The 20384-nt window shown below is 42.0% G+C and overlaps 1 protein-coding gene across 1 annotated transcript; it reads right to left on the bottom strand.

Moving 5' to 3' along the window:
- Positions 1-1943: 1943 nt before the first annotated feature.
- Positions 1944-17554, bottom strand: irs2b (insulin receptor substrate 2b). The gene is made up of 2 exons (XM_008401546.3): positions 13764-17554; positions 1944-4830 (listed from the first exon to the last, which is right to left on the bottom strand). The coding sequence occupies exons 1-2, from the start codon at positions 17089-17091 to the stop codon at positions 4826-4828; spliced, it is 3333 nt and encodes a 1110-aa protein (XP_008399768.2). The 5' UTR covers positions 17092-17554; the 3' UTR covers positions 1944-4825.
- Between the last annotated feature and the right edge of the window lie 2830 nt (positions 17555-20384).

The following is a 20384-nucleotide window of genomic DNA, read 5'->3' as shown; positions in this document are numbered from 1 at the left end:
CTGAAATAGTCTTGACTTAAACATTAGCACCAAATCAAGCAGGGGATGGACTCAGTAATTAAATAACAGTGACATGATGTTTGCTTTACAGACAATAGTTTCCACTTTACTCTCAAGGATTTTGCCCTCGCATTAGCCCTCGATCTGTGCTTCTGGGACATCTGCCTAATGTATGACCTCCACCCCCCAGGGCTATTATTCTATACCTTCTGCACTGTCAGTCAACCAGCACGTCGCTGCAGCTCAACCCGTTTTTTTCCAGCTGTTCCAAACAATTCCTCCACAACAGCTACAAAACTTCAAGGACAAATATGTCATTTTCAGCTCGAGTGCAGGTATTTGCACTACTCTTGAACTTTTTTGAGTATGCTACATCTGCAAATGTTGATGTTTTTTTGTTGGAATTGTTTCTGCCAGCTCAAAATGATAATTTTAACGTAAAATGAACATCTTTTTAAAAGTCTTTTTTTATACAAATATGAAAAGTGTTACTTGACCTTACGTAAAACCTAGTGCAACCAATTCTCTGCAGTAATCACCCAGTCAGTCATGTTGTGTGTAATTTAATCTCAATATAAATTCAGATGTTTTTAAAGGCGTCAGAGGTACAGTACATTGGAGAACATGAGAACAGCGTCACCAAGAACAATAAACATAGCTGACAGAGCAGGGAATGAGTATTGGAGAACTTTGAAGAGAATGATAAATCCGTCCATATAAGGAGAGGGAGTTCACCTGACCTGAGAGCAGAGCATTAACCAGAGAAGAGCCCCGCGTTGTCAGGGCAACGGTCAGTTGTGCAGTCCTCAAATCCAGCCTTTATGACAACGTGGCATGTCAAAACCACGCTCTCAGTGAAAAATGGTAGTGGCAGCATGATAGTTTGAGGATGGTTTTCTTTAGCATGTTTGAAATGTGGTCAATTACAAATTTAACAATTTCACTTGACTTAATGTGATGTTTTGATTGTTGATTCTATGTGTTTGTGTTTTTGTGTTTGTTATGATGTAAAGCACTTTGAAATGCCTTGCTGCTGAAATGTGCTATACAAATCAAATTTGATTGATTGAGAGCAGTGACATAAAAACTGGTCCGATTTGGTGAGGAGGAGGACAAAGCTAAAAAAAAAGAAGGATAATCCTGGATGGAAACCTGAAGAAGAATTGTAACTGAAGGAGAGGTTAAGCTTTCGTACCACTAGAGATACAAGGAAATGGTTTAGGTGAAAGCATGTTGATGTGTTGGAATGGTCCAGTCAAAGTCGAGACAGTAGTGCAACAGAGAATCTGTAGCAAAACTTAGAAATCTGTGTTCACAGATGCACTAGCCTCAATCTGGCTAACCCTTAAGCTGTATTGCCAAAAAAGGAATGGGAAGCATTTTCTGTCACTTTTATCTCTAAATGTTCAACACTGTTTGAGACATACCAATAAACTAATCAGGGTCAAATGTAGTTTTGCAAAGTATTAAGACCATTTGCAGATTTTTATTTGTAATAAAATAAAATGCAACTAGAAACTATGTTTTGTTTTCCTTCCACTCCACGTTTATGTTCTACTGTGGTTTGGCTTTAACACAAAAATAATCTTAATAAATTATGCTGAGGTTTGTAGTTTTCACCGGACATTAAGTTCAAAGGAGTATAAATAGCTCTATAAGTGCACAGAAACTTGGAACCTTGCCTGTCATTCAAACAAAGAATCAGCATGATATTAAATCCCTCTAGCTGTTTCAACATGGCTGGAGGTCGGGACAGCCAGGCACAAAAACAATGACAACGCTAATGCTGCAGCTATTGCGAGATGAGCTCTAAGCCCAATTTTTAAAGTTATGCTTACGTAGAAAACAAGGCGTGCTCAGTTTTTCTTCTTTTTTTTTAAGAATCAGGTCGAGTTATAAAAACAATCTTTTAGGAGAAGATGAGCAAGAAACACAAACCACTCTTCAATTTTCTTAAATATCATTTATTGCATGTGTCTATAAAGAATCGATACAATCTAAAGCAATAATCTAAGTTTAAATTATCATTTCTTAGTAGCATCACAATGTGCATGATATGAAATATTTACAATGAAGACACAGCAAGGCAAGCCAAAGCCCAGGTCGTAACCTTTTTTATGATGCTGAATAAAAACATTTTCCAAAATGCAAAACACTGCTCAAAACGCCAAAAATATTTCATTAGCAAAAAGAAAATGAGAAAAAAAAAGTCAAAAGGTTTTCCATTTCAAAACTGGAGGACAAAAATTGTACAAATGGCAAACATTTTTGATTTAATTTTTTTAAAAACATTATCAACATTATTTCTACATTTGGTTCATCTCTGTAAACTAATTTTTCGAAAGGTGTAAATATTGCATAGATGCCATGTGTGTCGTACCTAAGTATCAAGAAGTAATAGTCAAGTATTAATCTTTTTTTTCTTTCTATTTTTTCTTTTATTTTATATTCCAGAACTACAGCATTAGAAAATGTCCTCATAGTGGCATCCATTTTGCAAGACTATCCCATGACAGTAAAAAAAAAAAAAAAAAGAAAGAAATCAAAAGCCAAACCTTGTTGGTCATTGTATAACTTAATTAGTGCTTTTGTTGTGTCAGAAAAAAAATTCACTCAAACACATATTATGTACAGTACAAACATATTCTTTAACTTAACACCTCTGAAATTTTTCTCAGCATTTGCTCAGATGTAATTCTCTGTAACACCGCTCTATCTACAGTATGTAGGCGAAGGTAAAGTACCTGTGAGTTGAGATAAATAAAATGCTTCCCTTGGTTTTCGTTCGGCGAGTGTAAGTGTGTGGTGGTTTCCGGTGAGTACATCTGGATGTTGCCTCGTTGAAGCCTGCGTTCCCAGGCTCAGAACAGAGCACGTACTACATTCAGCGTGTCTTGTGTTACAATCTGGAAAGTTTGTAAATGCAGGACCGCGCAGAGAAGCCTAATCGAAGGGCAGGGGGCCCCGTGGTCCTGCGAGGTTCGTGCGCCACATTGCTTTGGTGACGGAGCGCTGCAATGAGGCATCAGGTGAGGGGAAAAAATACTATCCTAGGCTGTATAACTCGCTCGCAAACATTCGTTCTCCTGACGCCTGTCCTGACTGGGCATGGTCCGGTTTCCGCTATCAAGGCTTTCAAAAAAACAAAAAAGTTGAACTTTTACAGCCGTCAACATGTTCTGCCGTGTTTTCGTTTTCTGCGACTGCCACTGCTGGTTAGCTGGCTGAAGAAAGAGTGCCACGGTTTTCCCTCGCTTACGAGAGAAAGACCGATTCAGCTGTTTGGAAATATTTCTGGTTGGCAAAAACAAGGACAGTCGTGCCGTGGAAACAGGAGTGTTCATTGCTCTTGTTAAAGTAAAAATATTTTACTGGCAAAGGGAGCTATAATTAACCTGCTCACTAATATCTCAGTCTACATAACACGCCCTTGAAAATGATCCCAACATTTTATGTTCTTATCAATTCTTTTGCTTAGCTCTTTGTCAAAATAATACAAAAAAAAGACAGAGAGCATTATTATAATTGTTTCTACATGCTTGATTTAAATGAGTGTTTTATATTTTCCGATAGGGTTTCTTTATAAAAGCCTTGGTATAGTGAAACTGGTATTTTTCTCCAAAGTTGTCATCACGTTAGAATCTCAGTCCAGGCGGGGGTCACCGTTTCCTGCAGGACTTGTGCAGGACGTCACAGGTGAAATGAGACTTGTGCTCAGACAGGCAAACGCAGATCTGCTGCGTGCGCCTGTGGTGCTACTAAGGTCCTCCTGGCATTATTTCTCTCTGTGTGAAAACACCGTGTCGTGGATCATAATAAATATATTACTCTGGACTTTGAATACATCACTTTTGTTATAGATGTGGCAAGATAAGGAACTTAATCTCAGAGAGGCTGGCTCTGATAAACATTCAGTCAGTGAAAATGATCAGGTAAATCTTTGATACTGTGTATTTAAAGGTCCAAACTAACAGGGTCCATCAGAATGAGGCTGATGGCTAGAGTAAGGCTTTGGATTGATGGTTTTTTTTTGTTTTTTTGTACTTTTCTTTTGCATTTTATTTTAACATTCACCTCTGAAAATAAATATTTCATATATATTTCTACTGTTTGACTCAGTGCTGAGGTAGGGTTTTTTTTTTCTTGTGTAAGTAGACATTACCTTTGACTTTTAAATATGCTCACAAATGCCGTCTTATTTTTGCAGCTCAACCCTGTATGCAGATTCTCACACCCTTTTCATTTAATACATACATACATCATAGATAAATAAATAAATACATGTTATCAGTATTCATGAAGGGTTTTTGTTTGTTTTTTTTTCCTTTGCATGTAATTGGGTATGCATGCTCTCCAGGTTTGGTTCACAGGTTTTCAGGTGAGAAAAATCTGACAACTACTTGGCTGAAGCCAAAATAAAATCCGATTCTAAGTCTGTAAATAGAATAAAGTACAACAGTAAATGCTCTAATAATGTACTGCAGAAGAGATCGAAGGCCTAGGAAATGAGATAAAGTTACCAATCTAGTGTTAAGAGTTTCATATTCTGTAGGAGTTATTGGTCTAGCACTACAGCAGCAATGGCACCTGGATGTTTGGGTGCTGAGAAAAAAGGAGAGGAGGGATTTAGGTCAAGGGTCAAATGTCTGTGTTTCCATGGTTATGGCCGTCTCCAAACCCCCCCCAAAGAGGGCAGCGAAGAGGTTAAGGGACGTCAGCTGTCCAGCTGTTGCAGTGGTGACCTTATCATCTGGATGCAGCGGAGTTTCACTTTCACAGGAAGGGGAGGAAGAAGAGGAGGAGAGGCGGGAAGACCCGTCAGTCTTCATTCTGGAAGAAGAAGGGGGAAAAAAACAAGAAAACTTTATAAAACCAGATGTCGTACTGTGATAAAAACGCATGTTTCCATTCAGTATATTTTTAATGGAGAATGAAAGAAAAGGTCCACAATGGGAAAATGTCAGGTCTGTGTTTTGGGTGGAGCTGTGTAGATCCCTCAACAACGCTGGAACCATTCGGGTGTTGTTTATTGACTGTGTAAAACTTTACATTTATGTAAAAAAAAATAATAATTATGGTGATGATGATCTGGTAAGCTGTTTTAAAGAAATACAACCTCTGTTTGTTTAGAGGGGCATTATTTTTGTTAACAGTAATTAAAAGCATCTATGAGAAAAGCCCTGAACTCACACACCTGATGAACTCAAAGTTCTGTCACTTCCTGCTCCAATAGCCTGTGCCTTCTGTAGTAAGACAGCAGTAAGCAGAGTTGGAATATGAGTTTATCTTTCAGGCTGCTGAAGGGAATTGAACTGATCATTTAGTAGATGTGTCCCTTGGTTCGTCTCTTTCGTTCAGCAATTGTAAGCGTGGTGGTTCAATCGTCATAATACCGAAGACAGGAGATATCATCGTTTAGCCTGTCTGGAACTGGATCCAAACACCTCAAACTCACAAAACACATCGGTTTGCTTATTTCATGCTTTCGATATGAAAAACATTTCAGACTTTCCAAGAAGGAAGGTATTTATTCCCTCAAAAGAGAGCAAAACCAAGGCGAGGATGTTCGAATCCTCCTATAGGACGCTTCAAAAACAGATGCCAACTTTAGCCTCATCAGTTAGCCAATCACGTGCCTCTCCTACTGTCACCATTTCTTTTTTTCTACAAAATGCTGGTAGCTAATTTAAAAGTGGTAGATGCTTCTTCTGTGATTTTTACAACACAATCTGAGAAACAGAAATAGGATTTCCAATATTTTGGTGGAAATATAACCATGTTTAGAAAAGCACAAAAATCAAGTTAAACCTGGACTGAATATTATACAGTGAACGCCCCGGTATTTGTGGGGGTAAAGGATGACAACAAAACAGGAAAACCTAAAATCTGCAAATACTACAAATCCTTTCTATAAAAGCTCATAACTGCTTTTTTTTTTTTTTTTTTACTGCAGAATCTAACATCTACAATCTGCCTTATTTCCGCTCTGGGAGAACAGCCAATCAGTGCCAGGAAACAAGATTAAAATATTTTGCTTGTAAACAAAATTTCATCTCTTCATTCCACCTCCGTATTTTGAAGTTGCTAGTGTTTTCCACCATTTTATTTTATTTTTTTTATAAATAACTAGTTTAAAATAAATATTCCTTTGTGTAGACAGGGCTTAATGGCCCCACTTTAAACAACAGTTGAGGAGTTTTGCTTTTGTGTTGCATGTTCCTCGGCCGGTGAACACCGAAGCGGCAGCAGGGGGATAAAACAGTGAGGCATTTAACACTATGCAGCTCAAACACGACAAGACTCTCCTGACGACTAAAAGAAGGGAAAATACCGACGCTTTACCTCACCAGAACTTTCATCTGTCCCTCGCACTCAGACAAACGCGTGTGCTTCCAAATACCCTGAGAGCTCGGTGTCTGACGTCTAGCATGTCTCTCAGTGGAAAGCTGTGCTGACCTTATGCCCCTGTGTACATGTTTGTGAGGTTTCATTTGCATGCAAGGCTATCAGATAGGAGCGGAAGTCTTGGCTGGCTGACACAAACACGAGCACGCACACGCATGCAGAGATAGCGGCTGCATTTCTTCTCTCGCTCGCTGCCTCCTCTGCTTCTTCCTGGCCGTGAAGAACAAGAGCCGTTTTCACAAAGCTGGATGTGATCGTCATTCTCTAAAACAAACCTTTCATTCAGAATCCCTGTATACTCCCCTCCCACCCTTCCTCCACCCCCTTCCCACCATAAACATACAAACACACACTTCTGTTCTCTATCTCTGCTCTATATAATCTGCCTTGAAGGAGAACATAGATAGTAATGTTAGTTGTAAAGAGGAAAAAAAAAAAAGAGCACAGGGAAGTTGCTTGAGGGGGAGTTGTTGTCCAGGATGCAAAAATATGGATCTGGAAAAGCTCGTTTGAATAACCAGATAATTGATTTTACTCCTGAGGCCACCTGTGCTGGCGGAGAGGGAGGAAAGCAGACATGGCGGGGTGGGAAGCGGTGGAAAAACCACAGTAACAGAACGAACCTGACAGAGAGGAACGGGAATGCAGTGAGGTCATGGGACTCGGAGACCATACCAATCCAAATGTGTGTGAGGGGATGGGCTAGTCAGCAGCCTGTAGAGGCAAGCACTTGGGTGAGAATGACTGTGATCTGCCGGGAAGGAGAATTGAATCACCTCACCAGCTCAGATCAACAACCAGGTGTGGCTGCTAAAAACAAAGTGATGCATCACCCCTCTTCTATCTAGTTTATTTTATGTTTTTCATTCCTTCTAAGAACAATAATTGCAAAGACGGCCACACACGGCGCTTTTCAAACCCAAGAAGATTGTGCAGCGAAGAAAGGGGTAGGCTGGAAGGTTTGGGAAAGTGGGTGTGTTACTGGGAGGAGGGGATCCAGCAGGGGGGATGAACTCAGTAGCCCCTACCCCTCCTCCTTTTTACAAGCACATGCACACACGCCCCTACCTCTCCCTGCTACAAAAAAACCCACCCTCCTGCCCCCCGCTCCCGGCCCCGTACCTGCCCACCCACACCAACACAGACACACACAAGCTCTGTTCATTATTTATTTAGTTCACTCAGGCTAAAATTAGCCCCCTGCTCCATTCAGAGACACAGTTATGTATTAGCAGACTCCTCTCCGGCTCTTCACTCTCTGTTTGCAGATGAATCGCCAGTTTATGTCGCCATCTGTCTGAAAAACGGGCCAGCAAACGAAGGAACGGACAAGGTCTGCTTTGTTTACATTCCTGAACCTGGTCAGCTCCTCCCTGATCTACAGCAGCGCTCAGGCCAAACAAACACCGGCTGACCTCCCATACCTCTTCTCTGCCTGACCAACAAAACAAAAACAACAACAGCAAGACAGGCTGTTGTCCCACACCAACTCTCACAAAAGTACAGAATCGATAAGGAAAACTTTTAATCTTTTTCTTCCCCTTTCAACAAATGCATATAAACAAATTATTGACATCATTAGGAGTCAATAAATCAATATACATTTACTTTAATGTACATTTGAACATAATTATGAATAATTGTTCATCATTTTGACTGGTTCAAAGTCCTTGTACTGAAAAGCCAGAAAAAGTCTGATAAAAATCTGATAAAAAAGACTGGCACATTTTGCAGATTTTTAATTCAACCATGTAAGCCTTTTTTGTACAATATTAGAAAAATATTCAAACGTGCAAATTAACAAACAATCTAATATTTTTTGTAGCAAAGGATGCATCTGCAACTAAAAAAGTACTTCTAACACATAAGTGTGAAAATTTCAGCCATTTCTGCTTTCTATAACCTTTTAAAAAATGCAGATATTTTATAATCAAGAAAATTATGGCATCAGAATCTCATACAGGCAGATGTTTAGTTTGCAGCTATCCAAAGAAACCCTCGGAGCTGAAATGAGGCAACACCTAGTTGTTTGGCTTGGAGTAATTACCTAATCCATCAATCAATTATCAGAGCAACATGTGCTCTAATTTTAATTCAGGTGTCTGAGATAATGGATGTGACAGCTCCATTCTCCACTAAAACAAACAACTGGCACAATTCCAGTCCAGAAACAGAAAGTCCTCATACGTGACTTCAGAACGCCGCGTGTTCATAAATGTCAGATATGCAAGCTGTCCTTACATTAGATCCCTCTCAGCTGGCGTGTGTTTGGGTACAGCACGAACACATTGATTGCGTACTAGCATCACACACACAGAACCACTGTCGCTGCTTCACCTTTCGAAAAACAAGCTACTGAACAATGTCTAATCCTGACGAGAATGTAATCCGTCTTACCTCCAAGCTAAATTGAGGATACGTGAGGTTAACTTTGTTTTGATCTTGCGCTGGAACATCCCGCCCTACTTTGCTCAAAGAGTTATGTATCAGAGACACTGTCTACGTGAGTCTGCAGGCCAGGGGGTGTTTGGGACAGGTGAGGATGCACACAACACTGTGTCCTAAAACGGAGACGCAAGTAATATGGAGGGAATTAGGCTGAAATGAGAAGAGGGGACCAATTTCTAACGTGCACAAATGATTGCCAGTGTGTTGTGTGTAAAACCCAATCAGAGATTCAATAAACAACAACAAGCACCCATGTGGACTGGATGTGTGAATATAAAAAGGCTCAGGGGGAGTGGAATCACATGGCTCCTGAAAAACAGAAACCACGGTCTTGAAGAGCGACGACGAGGAGAAATGGGGGAGGAGGAGGACGCACATGAGGAGAGAAAGGGGGGAAGGGTTTCGGGTTGGCTTCTTGAAACTGCTTGGCCACACCCCCCACCTCCCCTCTATCTCTCACACATACGCGCACACACACACACACACACCCTCTCCCTCTGTTGTTGTGGTGGCAGATGGTGGCCAGTCACTGCCGTATTGTCACTCTCCTCGGAGGGGCCAGATAACCAGTGAGTACTGCTTGGCGGGGCAGGTGCAGAAACCCCTGACCCCACCACACCCCCACTACCCACCATCTGCTGATAGCTGTATATCTACGCACATGGTAGTGGCACACAAAGTCAGAATGTGTGACTGGTGGGTGTGTGTATTTTCGGGGATAGGGGATGGGCGAGCAGTCTGGGCCCACAAATGGAGAGCGTGAGTCAGTTTTCCCCCTCCGTTTGCACCCGTGCAGGACTGCTTTGAATCAAAGAACCAAATGTTGCGTATAAAAAAAAAAGGAAACAAAAAAAAAACTGGAAAATTGGGGGTTAGAAACGACAGAAGGATGATGAAGAACATTAGCAGGTAGTCTAAGAAAAGGGGGAAACAAAAGGAATAAAGAGAAGGTGTTAAAACACCAGACAGGCCTCCTTTACCTGTACTGACCGAAACATAGAAATTTAAGTGAGTGGATTTGTCATAATCCTTTCAACACAACACCATCTGACACCCAGACGAGTAAATGACAAAAGCTGTGTTTCCATCAGAGTTCACTTCAGGGCATTAGGAAAAACTGACAAAGCAGTCTAAATTTGGCCAAAAGCCTCCTCTACATTTTCAAAACATGTTTTTGCGCGTCCTTCAGGTAGATTTAGTTTCTTTTGAAAAAGAGCCGTGGGGCATAAACAAAGGTGGACACACCTCTAAGAGTTCACATCAAAAATTATTCAACTTGCGGTAGGAGGGAATTTTCAGATTCTGCAAAGAAAAGGTCAGTAAATTTAATCTGTAATTGTGTAAGGTAAGGCTTCACCAATCAGGATTTTCCTGATGATATGCATCTCTTTTCTTTGACAAAATGACATTCTGACCTTTTTTTCCAACTAACCCTTATAAAAGAGGGAGAATGTGCTGCAGGTTCCTTAATAGAGGTGTTTGTTTTGACAAAACAAATGAATTTAAAGACTAGATCCCTTTATCTTTAAGTGATTTTTGTATTAAATTCAAAAAAATGAATCATAGTACAGGCAATTGTTTGATGTATTCATAGATGGAGAATCATCATCAAATATTTAGTTAATCAACAAGAAAAAACATATTTTTGGTTTGTCTTTTTCTGATCAGAGCAGATAAAGGGAGAATCAATTAGAAACATTTATTGGTGCCTATCTAATGTAATAATTTTTAACTACCACTTTCGACCAAAAAAGATCGCTCTGTTTTTAGCTCATTGCAAGAATTAGAGCGCAAAACTTTCCACTGGTACAAAGAACATGTTAACATGAATAACAGGTTATTCAACATATTATTCATGTTGAATAACATGAATAACATGTTATTCAAGAATAACATGAATAATGCCATGTTATTCTTGCCATGTTATTCATGACAAGAATAACATGGCAATTTGACTAATTTGCTTCGTCTTTGTGAAAAGTCGAAAAGAGTCAGTCTGAAATTTGCAACACAAATAAAGAGAAATGCGGCTACTGTCCACAGGCCAGTAACGTTTCCAACTGAAACCTGCAGAACTTCCTCCATACACTGACAGACAGGAAGTGCTAACAAATTCTTCTTCCTTCTGTGATCTGGGATGACAGATTACAGCAGGTGATGGCCAAATGCACGTGAAGAATGGCAGGAATGCAAACAACAGTGTACCCAGGAAACACGGGGAATGTGGCAAAGCCTGTCAACTTGTAGTAAACAGGCGTGGCTTTTTTTTTTTAAAATAAATATTTAGTATTTTCATGCCAGAGCTCACTCATCTTTAAATGGACAAAGACTGATTAACATTTTCCCCTGCTTATTTTGTCTGTTTGCTTTCTAGCTAGGCCTTTTATGTCCCATAAATCAATAAAACGTAGTCAAAACAATAAAGTTTTTTTTAAAATGTTATCATTACTCCTACTGCAGTTAAACATATTAATTATAATACTGTCACATTTATTAGTAACAGATATAAGCAACTGCTAAAGTTGCTGCTCTCTTCTTTCCTCAGTAAGAATAACGAACTGATATTAACTAGTTAGTCAGGCTACCTGCTCTGGTAGCCATTCAGCAGGTTATACTTTATTTTAGTGTTTAAAATAGCATTGTGTGAATGAAGGTAGGGTACTAGAAACATTTGCAAACAGCAGACTTTCTCATTCTTGTAAAAAAGCTCAAACTGTAGTTCACCTTATTTCAGCTAAATGTGTTGTGTAGCAACAGGTGGGGGCAAGGCAGTTCTGCCATCATTAATGCTCCAATAAACAAACAAGTTTCACATTTCCAGGTCATTTCACCTTTTTGGTAATTTTTCTACCTGACTTTTTGGTATGTGAAATTGTGACGTCTACTGTGAGATGTTTTATCATGTGTCAATTCATAATTCATTATGTTAATGCCTGTAATATAATAAAGATAGTTGACTCCAATAAATGATCACTCAATTGGACATTTATTGTGTGGGGATACAGCTCCAAATGAGGATCAAGACAAATGGAAAAAGACTGGAATACAAAGTTTTCAACTAATAACATTCAACTGAATTACACATTAAGTCTTTATGACTATTTATCTCTTTATAAATCCTGTAAATAATAATCAATAGAGAGAAGAACTAATACAACTTAGGCTGTCTTAAAAACGGGACAAACTGGTCAAAAAGATGAATTTACCCAAAACCATCTCCAAACAGGGAGGAGTTTCAATATTTTTGAACAATCCAGGAAAATTTTCAACAGGTCGGAAAGTACACGTTTACAGTGCACGTGTGTCTCTCTCAAGTCAACTAGCCCCATACAAAACATGTTTATCAGAGCTTGTTCTTGTAAAAGAACATTTCATTGGCATGTTTGTGAAGTTGCTCACAGAGGGGGAAAAGAAAAGAATCCTCCCATCACCCCCTCCTCCTCCTCCTGCTCCTCTAAGTCCATCCCACCAGGTTAGAAAAACAAGTGCGCATTCACCTCTCCCAGCAACCTTTGCACACTGCCCACATTCCAGCTCTGAAACCCAGTACCTGACAATTGATAAACAACTGACTCACTTGTTTTTCTGGGGAACCCGATGACTTGCACTGAGGTCCACGCCGGCTGCGGCTCACAGAACGGGAGCCTTGGCTGAGACCAGAAAGGGGAGACAAGCCCGGTTGTGAAAGCACAAACACTAATTAAACTCTACTATTTCACCATCAGGAACACGGATTTTTGTGACTCATGACGATCCCGTCTCTCTGTATTTTCTTTTCAGGCAAACAACAACTTCTAACATGCCCCTGCCAGGTCATCAATCTCTGTAAATAAACCCCTGCCATTTACACATGTACGAAAAGCCACTGATGCAACACCGAAGAAAATGAGGGGAAAGGTAATATTTTGATGGGGGTCGGGGGGGAATACCGCTGCTGCCCCTCTCCCAAATGTTAGCCGTTTCATGGTTACAAAACACAGCCCAAGACACTTTAAATAAAACATATTCTAGATCCTTCTACAGTAGGATCGCAATGTGGTGCGTCACTGTATTAGATTAGATTTTTTTTTTTTTCCTGACATACTGACGTGGTCGAAAACTGCGTCACTGAGGGAGCTCAGAGCGAACCATTCACACCAAACACATGATGGAAGCGTCAAGCCAAACAGAATACAACCCATAAGGAGCACTTTCAAAATAAGATGGCTGCAGAGGGAGAATACAATAAAGTATGACTGTTCTTAGATAATTCAGTAAACTAATGAAGGAGCAAAAAAGACAGTGTGCTGCATCCAAAATAGACACTATTTTCTCCATTTGTATCCTTTGTTTACTTCATAATAGTAATTCAGACTCTCTTATTTGGGAAGAGAAATAAAACTGTTTCCAGCACGCTAGCTCTGCAGTTTCAAACAAGATAAAAGGCTTCCTCAGGATCACACAGTCTTGAGATGTTTCAGTGATGGGTGGAACGAGTAGGTGACTAATCCTATCTAAACATCGTAGCCCACACCCAGCAGCCATGTTAATAACTGGTTTACTTCTGTGAGACTTCTGCAGCCTGTGTTTACATATCACTATATTAGCAGTGGAGGAGTAAAAAGAGACACAGCTGATGACCGGGTGCTGGTTATTTTCAACACACTACAGAGTCACAATTATGAGGTTATGAAAGATCTGCAAGGTAAAGAAGAAATGGCCAAACAAGCTTGATGCGGATGAAGATATATGTTTTACTGCAGATAGTGACAACATGAAGAAGTGCAAAAGATGTAGGAAGTGATGTTACGCGCAGTCAATCTCTGGCTCACTGAGGCGGATCTTGATCCTACTCTACCCTTACACCACTCCCTTTATGAATGAAAAACCTACTGAATGAAAGGGCGTGTGCAATAAGGACAAACACTCACCTTTCACAGCAGTAGTAGTCTCCTTGAATCCCAGGCTGGCGTAGGGGCTGGCGCTGAACCCATTTAGACCCCCTTTGCAGCCGCAAGTCGTCTTGAATCTCAGGAATTCGTCGCATGCGCCTAACCTGCCCCCGCCGAGGTTCCCTTCCATCAAGTTTAAGGCAATGTAGTTCAGTCCGTTTTGATACCCAGCTGACGTTTCCCTGCACATGGGGCTGCTGTGGTCCTCACCGGGCTCCTCGGAGCTGTGGACAGAGCGGGACACGTTCTCCACAGAAGCGGAGCTGTGCCGCTTGGTGTCATGGGCGAAAGACGGGCACACGGGCGTCACAGTGGTGGTGGAGGAGAAGGTCTCGGAGCTATGGCGTCGACGCCCCTGAGGGTCAGCCCGGATAACCTTGGCCCCCCGGTCTGGATCTACGACAGTGAGAGATAACGATGGTGCCCCAAGTAGGAAAGAATCCACTGGCACAGGGGGCACCACATCCACTAAGCTGCTTTCAAGGCTGAGTCTCTTCACACATGCAGTGGGGCTGGTGGGGAGAGGGGTGGCATCAGTGGTGCAGAGAACAGATAAAGGAGCAGAGGGGCCAAAGGTCATCTCAGTGTAGTCACTTTTGGTAATAGCAGGCTCACATACAGGACTCCCTTTCTGTCCCATTGTCTTTGTCTCTCCCTCCGTTCTCTTTTCATCCTCCTTCCCTTCAACTCTCTGTGTGTCCTGCTGGTTGCTCACCATGCTGGAGCACATCAAGACTTCAGATGTATGGTTAAGACGCCCTGCTGGGTGGGAACCTTCTCCTTGGTGTGATTCGAGATGAACCGATGAGTTGATGTCAATGTTAGCATAGTCTGACAGAGACAGTGATCCCTCCTCTTTACACATTACGTTTCCAGCCTCTGAGCTCTCCAACAGTGGGACGTCGGCAGAACTACCAAAATCAATGTTGATGTACTCTCCAGGGCTGCGAGGTTCTGAGGGAAGGGGATGCTCACTCATACATGGTAGTGTTCGAAGGGATTCCAGAGCCAGGCGGGTGGGCCGGCACACCCTGCTGCGGTACAACATTCCTCCATCTGATCGAGTCAGTTTTAGAGAAGGGAGAGAAGATGGAGTGGTTGGCGTACCTGGGGAGCTACCGGTTCCAGATTCTCCAGGTGAAACGGGACCACCATTTGACTCTTCTTCTATCCGTTGTCTCTGTAAACTCATTACAACATACTGGTCAGTGTCAGCAGACCCAGTTCGCTGCAACTGTCCTTTGACTAATCTTGGTAGGGAGCTGTAACAATAAGGCTGTCTGTGGTGGGGGTGTGGGTCTCCTGAGAGGCTGAGAAGGTACTCTGGGGGTGTGAGAGAAACCAGAGCATCAACGGGAGACATGTACAGGTACTCTCCATTGCTTGGCTTTCCATCACTGCTTTCCACTGACATCTTGTGTCCGCACCACATAGGCATGTAGCCATTGTCCTCCAGAGAAATACTCCCAGGGGAGTCTGTGCGTGGGGCCAACCCTGCGGTGCAGGAGTGTGAACGTGGATTGATGATCTGCTTTGGAGCAGAAACACACATAGGACTCATGGGCATGTAGGGGTCGTCCTTGGACCCTGGAGTCTGGGGTGCAACTCCGGGCATCATTGGCATGTAGCCACTGTCACCATGGAGACTGTTAGAGCTGATGTGAACATCCCTGTAATCTTCTAGCCCGCTTCCTTTAGGTGAGGCCGTGTGACACCTCAAAGAAGACCGGCTTCCACTGGTGTATGTGGCCCTCATGAGAGTGTATTCATCCAGAGAAGCTGAGGACACCTGAGGGGGACGCCTCTGCTGACGGGGGGTAGTGAGGGAGTATGTTCGCTTTCGATACACTTTATCCAGCTCTGACAGCCGCCGGTAACCATTCTGATTTTGCCTCTCCATCACCATGTAGCCATCAAGTTCACTCCCATCCCTGGAGGGAGGGGTGTCTGCTTTCAGAGATTCAGGACTGTTGCTGCGAAGGGTTAGGGGTAACCTGAGGTCCCGTGCATCAGCAGGACTGGAGCCATATTCTTCACATGATATAAAGCCTGCATCACTGGGAGAGCCTGAGAATGATGCACTGCAGCTGGAGGGGCGGGGGACACTGCTGTCCACACAGTTGGAAACATGTCCTGGGCATGGGGTGGCCACAGGCGGAGAATGAGACAGGGGCATAGACATGGACTTACTATGCTGGAGAGTAGAAGATTCAAAAGTCAAGGAGGGGCGTGCTGTTACGGTGTGAGACCGGCTCAGGATGGTCCTGTGGACCCCTGGGCTGAGGGGGCTCCCGGTGACAGACATTGGGCGTGTCATGGTGCCATCGCCCTCGCTGGCCGTGCGTATACGACAAGACAGGCATTTACTACTCACAGGAGATGTGGCACAGGTGCTGTCAGTACGGGACCTCCGGGGGAGGCCGGTCTGGCTCGGTGGAAGATTATTCAGATGCCTCCTTGTTGGCACAGAGATGGGGTTGGTGCTAGATGACTGACTTTTGCTGCGCGGGCGGAACTCCGACAGCTCCTTCATGGCTTTCATGGCCTCTAGGATAGTTTCGTGGATATTCTGAGCCACTACTGAGTCATCAGCTTGCATCCACAGTTCCCCTGGACCGATGGCTGCAGATCGACCCACCTCAATGAAGAAAAAGCTGTCGGAATGGCCGCACCTTCGGATGTTCATCAGCTGTAGTACGACAGAGGCGACCTCCGAGTTGAGCTTAACGAAGCTGATCATTCGGCTGGAGAGACAGAGCCTGTACACACCGGTCAGATTCCTACTCTGTCCCAGTCCCCTGGATTTGAGGTTAACCTGCCATACCTCCTTGTAGGCGGCGGCCACCGGCGTTATTACACCGTAACTCGTCTCGTCGAAGCCAACCAGTGAAGACGCAGAGTTGGACGCCGAGCCGTCACACACTTTCCCCTCGGCCATTAGGTCCGTCAGCGCCCGGTACCAGTTCTCCTGTTCCTGCTCGTTTTCCGCCGCCACGGCAAAATACTCGTCCTTGGTGTAAAGAGCAATGAGATACTTGTGTTTCGCGTCCGCTCTCTTGCTGACGTTGAGGCAGCAGTCCAGGGGAACAACTCTCTTAGCCGCGGACTTGTTTCTCCATTTCTTCTCGTTCTCGTAGTACTCCAGCCGGGCAGGGAATCCTTCACACGGCTCCTTTAAAACGAAAAAACGCTTGTGTCCGTGTTTCTGCTTCTTCAGGTATCCACATTTTTTCGCGCTGTTATTGGCGTTTGTATTACTAGTGCTGGTCATCAGCGCCTGACCGCCCGTGGTTGGCGGACTCGCCATTCTTGTGTTCCTCTAGTCCAGACCAGACCGCAGCGCCTGAATTTCCAGGAGTCGCTTGAAGAAGAAGAAGAAGAAGAAGAAAAAAAAAAAACTCCGCGCTTTATTTTTAATCCTCTATTTCCAGAGCCGTATGTTGCGCTCGTCTTCTCCCGCAGCCAAGCAATAAATAACACATGCCGGCTGATGTTCAGACTGAAGAGAGGAAACAACATGTGACGATCTACACATCCAGCTTTGGCTTAAAAAAAGGAAGGGAAAAGCGAAGGAGAAAAAACTCACTCACTCACTCACTCACTCACACACATACACACACACACACACCGGCAGTGGGCGGCGCGCCCTGAGCTCATTGTGCTCATTGGTGGAAACGGGATGAATGCTGGAGAGAGAGGAGGAGGAGAAAGCCCTCCTACTATCACTCTGCCCTCTTCCGACTCATTTACGCGTAGTCACACAGCAGCGTAGCTTTATTTATAGCCTCTACTCCCATGATCCTTTTTTTTTTTTTTTATAAGATCTTGTTGTATAAATCTTTGGGTGGGTTATAAAACACCGACTGATACACTTTTTTCATATTATAATTTTTGTAATGATAGTATATTCGCAAAATAAAAGATCAAGACTATGAATTAGACAAAGATCAATTAAATATTAAGTTATTTTGTAAACAACCTTGTAGAAACAAAACACCAACATTATGAATCTGGATTGATTAGCCAACATGCGCCTTTTTCTTTGATATTTAAGTATTTGTGCCATTATGTTGCATTTTACAAAGTAAAGACAATTTATTTTGTAACCAGCTAGTTAGTTACTTTTTATTTCAGTTTTAGTTTTGAATTTACTTTCATAATTAGTTATGTTTTATATGTTATTTTAAATGATATATTAATATTAACATTAAGGATGAAAAACTATTGGCAGACAATATTGGAACGTATTATTTGGAAATAGTAACATGGTAACAGTATTTAATATTTTGTTTCAAGATAATAAATATCTAACAATTATAATCAGAATATTTTCTTACATTATAAATTATGTTTTGTTTTGTTTTTTTTACATTATTTTGTTTTTAAGTAAGCCAAATTAGTATTTACAGAATAAATATTAATACAATTTTATTTACAAAAACTCCCATTCATATGTATTCACTTTTAAAAATTATTATACATTTTATATAATAACTTACTGGTACTGAGATGCTGGCACTTGGTCAGAAATTTATGAAACTCTATGTTATTTTCCCTTCCACTCCAACTATTGCAGGAACTCATGAAATGTGTTTTGCTGTTTAACATAACCTGTTAACCTTCTGCATATTTGTGTTTGCCTGGAGCTGCTCAGAGACAGGCCGTGTCCATCTGCACAAAAAGGCAGGGTAAAAAAGGCTCAAGCCCAATTCACGTATTCAACATCAAACCAAAATTACTGCGTGCAACTTAAAAAAAAGAAAAAAAAGAAAAAAACACCCATACATGGTCAAGCCAAAAATGACGCAAAAAATAACTCTCCCCTATTCACTGCGTCACCAGCTGACGGCGTGCGTCACGATGAAATGCAGGAGCCAGCTTGGTGTGCTCTGCTAGTCATGCAGCCTGAGAGAGGCAGAAGTCTGTCAGCCAGCCCGACTTCCTGTGGGGAGGGAGAGAGAAAGAGAGACGCAGCTCATCCTGCTCAGCAGAAGGATGGTGCTGTTTCACTGACGAAAGCAAGTAGTACACTGTGTCCTAACAGTTTGAATGCAGGTCAAACACAGGAAGCAGAGGGAACCGTGATAAAATAGGGATTCGTTTTCATGTCTGTTTTCACTAAAGGTGTGAACAAAACCAAGCCATAATAGACATCATTTTGAACAGTATTATATCCTGTGATTGTGACATTTTCTTCAGTGTAGATCATCATCATTTACTGTACATCCAAGGTGCTGGCTCAGCCTCTGAGTGTCCTTGGCGAGGCACTGTGCAGGTTAATTAGTCCACCTATTCCCTGATCTTAACTCTTTTTCATTCTTACCTCTATATTTGTAAATTTAGGGGTGTCTTGGTCATTTGTTCTGTGAAATTTAAGTAGCAAATTTCAAAGTGTCTTGCAGAAGTATTCATACCCTTTGACATTTTTTGCATTTTTTTCATATTTCAATCAAAAACATATTTTATTGTAATTTTACTAGCTAGACAACAAAGTGGTGCACAGCAAGTGAAAGAAAAACAGCAGGCCTGCATGATTTTTTATTTTTTAAATTAAACTGTTCTGCTATTGAAGATAGCATTTTTCAAGAGCTGCTAACGATTCTCGATTTGGTTTGGCTGTGGGTTTTGGATTGCTCAGTCTAAAACAGAGATACGCTTTGATCTCTAAACAATTTCATTGGGACTCTGGCTGAATGTTGCAGGTTTTCCGTTTGTTTGGTGAACCTCAGTCGAGTCTTTTGCAGCTTTTGACATGATTTCTACCAACTTTGCCTTGTTTTGAGTTTCCTTCAGCTCCCCATGTAGTCCAATCTGCATTCCCACAGCATTATGTTGCCTCCACCATGTTTGACAGAGTAGACAGCGTGTCCAGGTAGATGTGTAGTGGTAATGTTTTATTCTTTGCGTCTAGGCTGAAATGTTGGACCGCATTCACTAATTAGGTTTGAGAATAAAGAGGGATGACTATATGCTATTCTCCACAGATTTGTTTTGTCTAAAGCACACACATATGTTTCACAGTCAGACATTCGTGTTTGTGATTGCAACAAAATCTGAAAAATTCAAAGAACGTGAATACTTTTGTGAGGCAGTTTCTAGCAGGCAAATGCTTTCTTGCATGTCACACAGGTAACAAACTGTTACACACGGTGCAAGCAAAATAGCACAATATCAGTGTAATGAATGTGCTGCTGTGCATCAATATTAGCTTGCTGTATTTTTTCTCTTATTAGACTGTCTATGTCAGAAGTATTTAAAGTATTTCATTGTATAATATCATGACCTGACACAGCCAGTATAAACAGAAACACAGTGGGGGTGTTGTGAGGAGAAAGCAGGGGCAGGGAGAATGACTCCTTCCTTCTGCATAATCCATGAAGCTTGAGAAATTTAATGTACCTTTAAAATACCAATTCGACGTTTATTCGAGTGGCCAGCCCGGTAGTGTCTGTGATACGTCCTTGCCCTTTTCTTAGTTAACTTCATGAATATTTATTTCCTTACACGACATGGCGTGGTGCATTAATTTGCAAGTAAATTAAACAGAGAGCCAAACCTGATTTACGGGGCTTGAAATGGGCCATCTCTTTGACTCACACA

This window comes from Poecilia reticulata, chromosome 2 (genome assembly GCF_904066995.2).
Source record: "Poecilia reticulata chromosome 2, P_reticulata-male-v2, whole genome shotgun sequence".
In the NCBI taxonomy this organism is placed as follows: Eukaryota; Metazoa; Chordata; class Actinopteri; order Cyprinodontiformes; family Poeciliidae; genus Poecilia; species Poecilia reticulata.
Note: the sequence above shows the minus strand (reverse complement) of the source record. Positions and strands in the feature narration are given on the sequence as shown.

Excerpts from the sequence above, each read along its gene's own strand:
- irs2b (XM_008401546.3), bottom strand. The coding sequence starts at position 17,091 with ATGGCGAGTCCGCCAACCACGGGCGGTCAGGCGCTGATGACCAGCACT.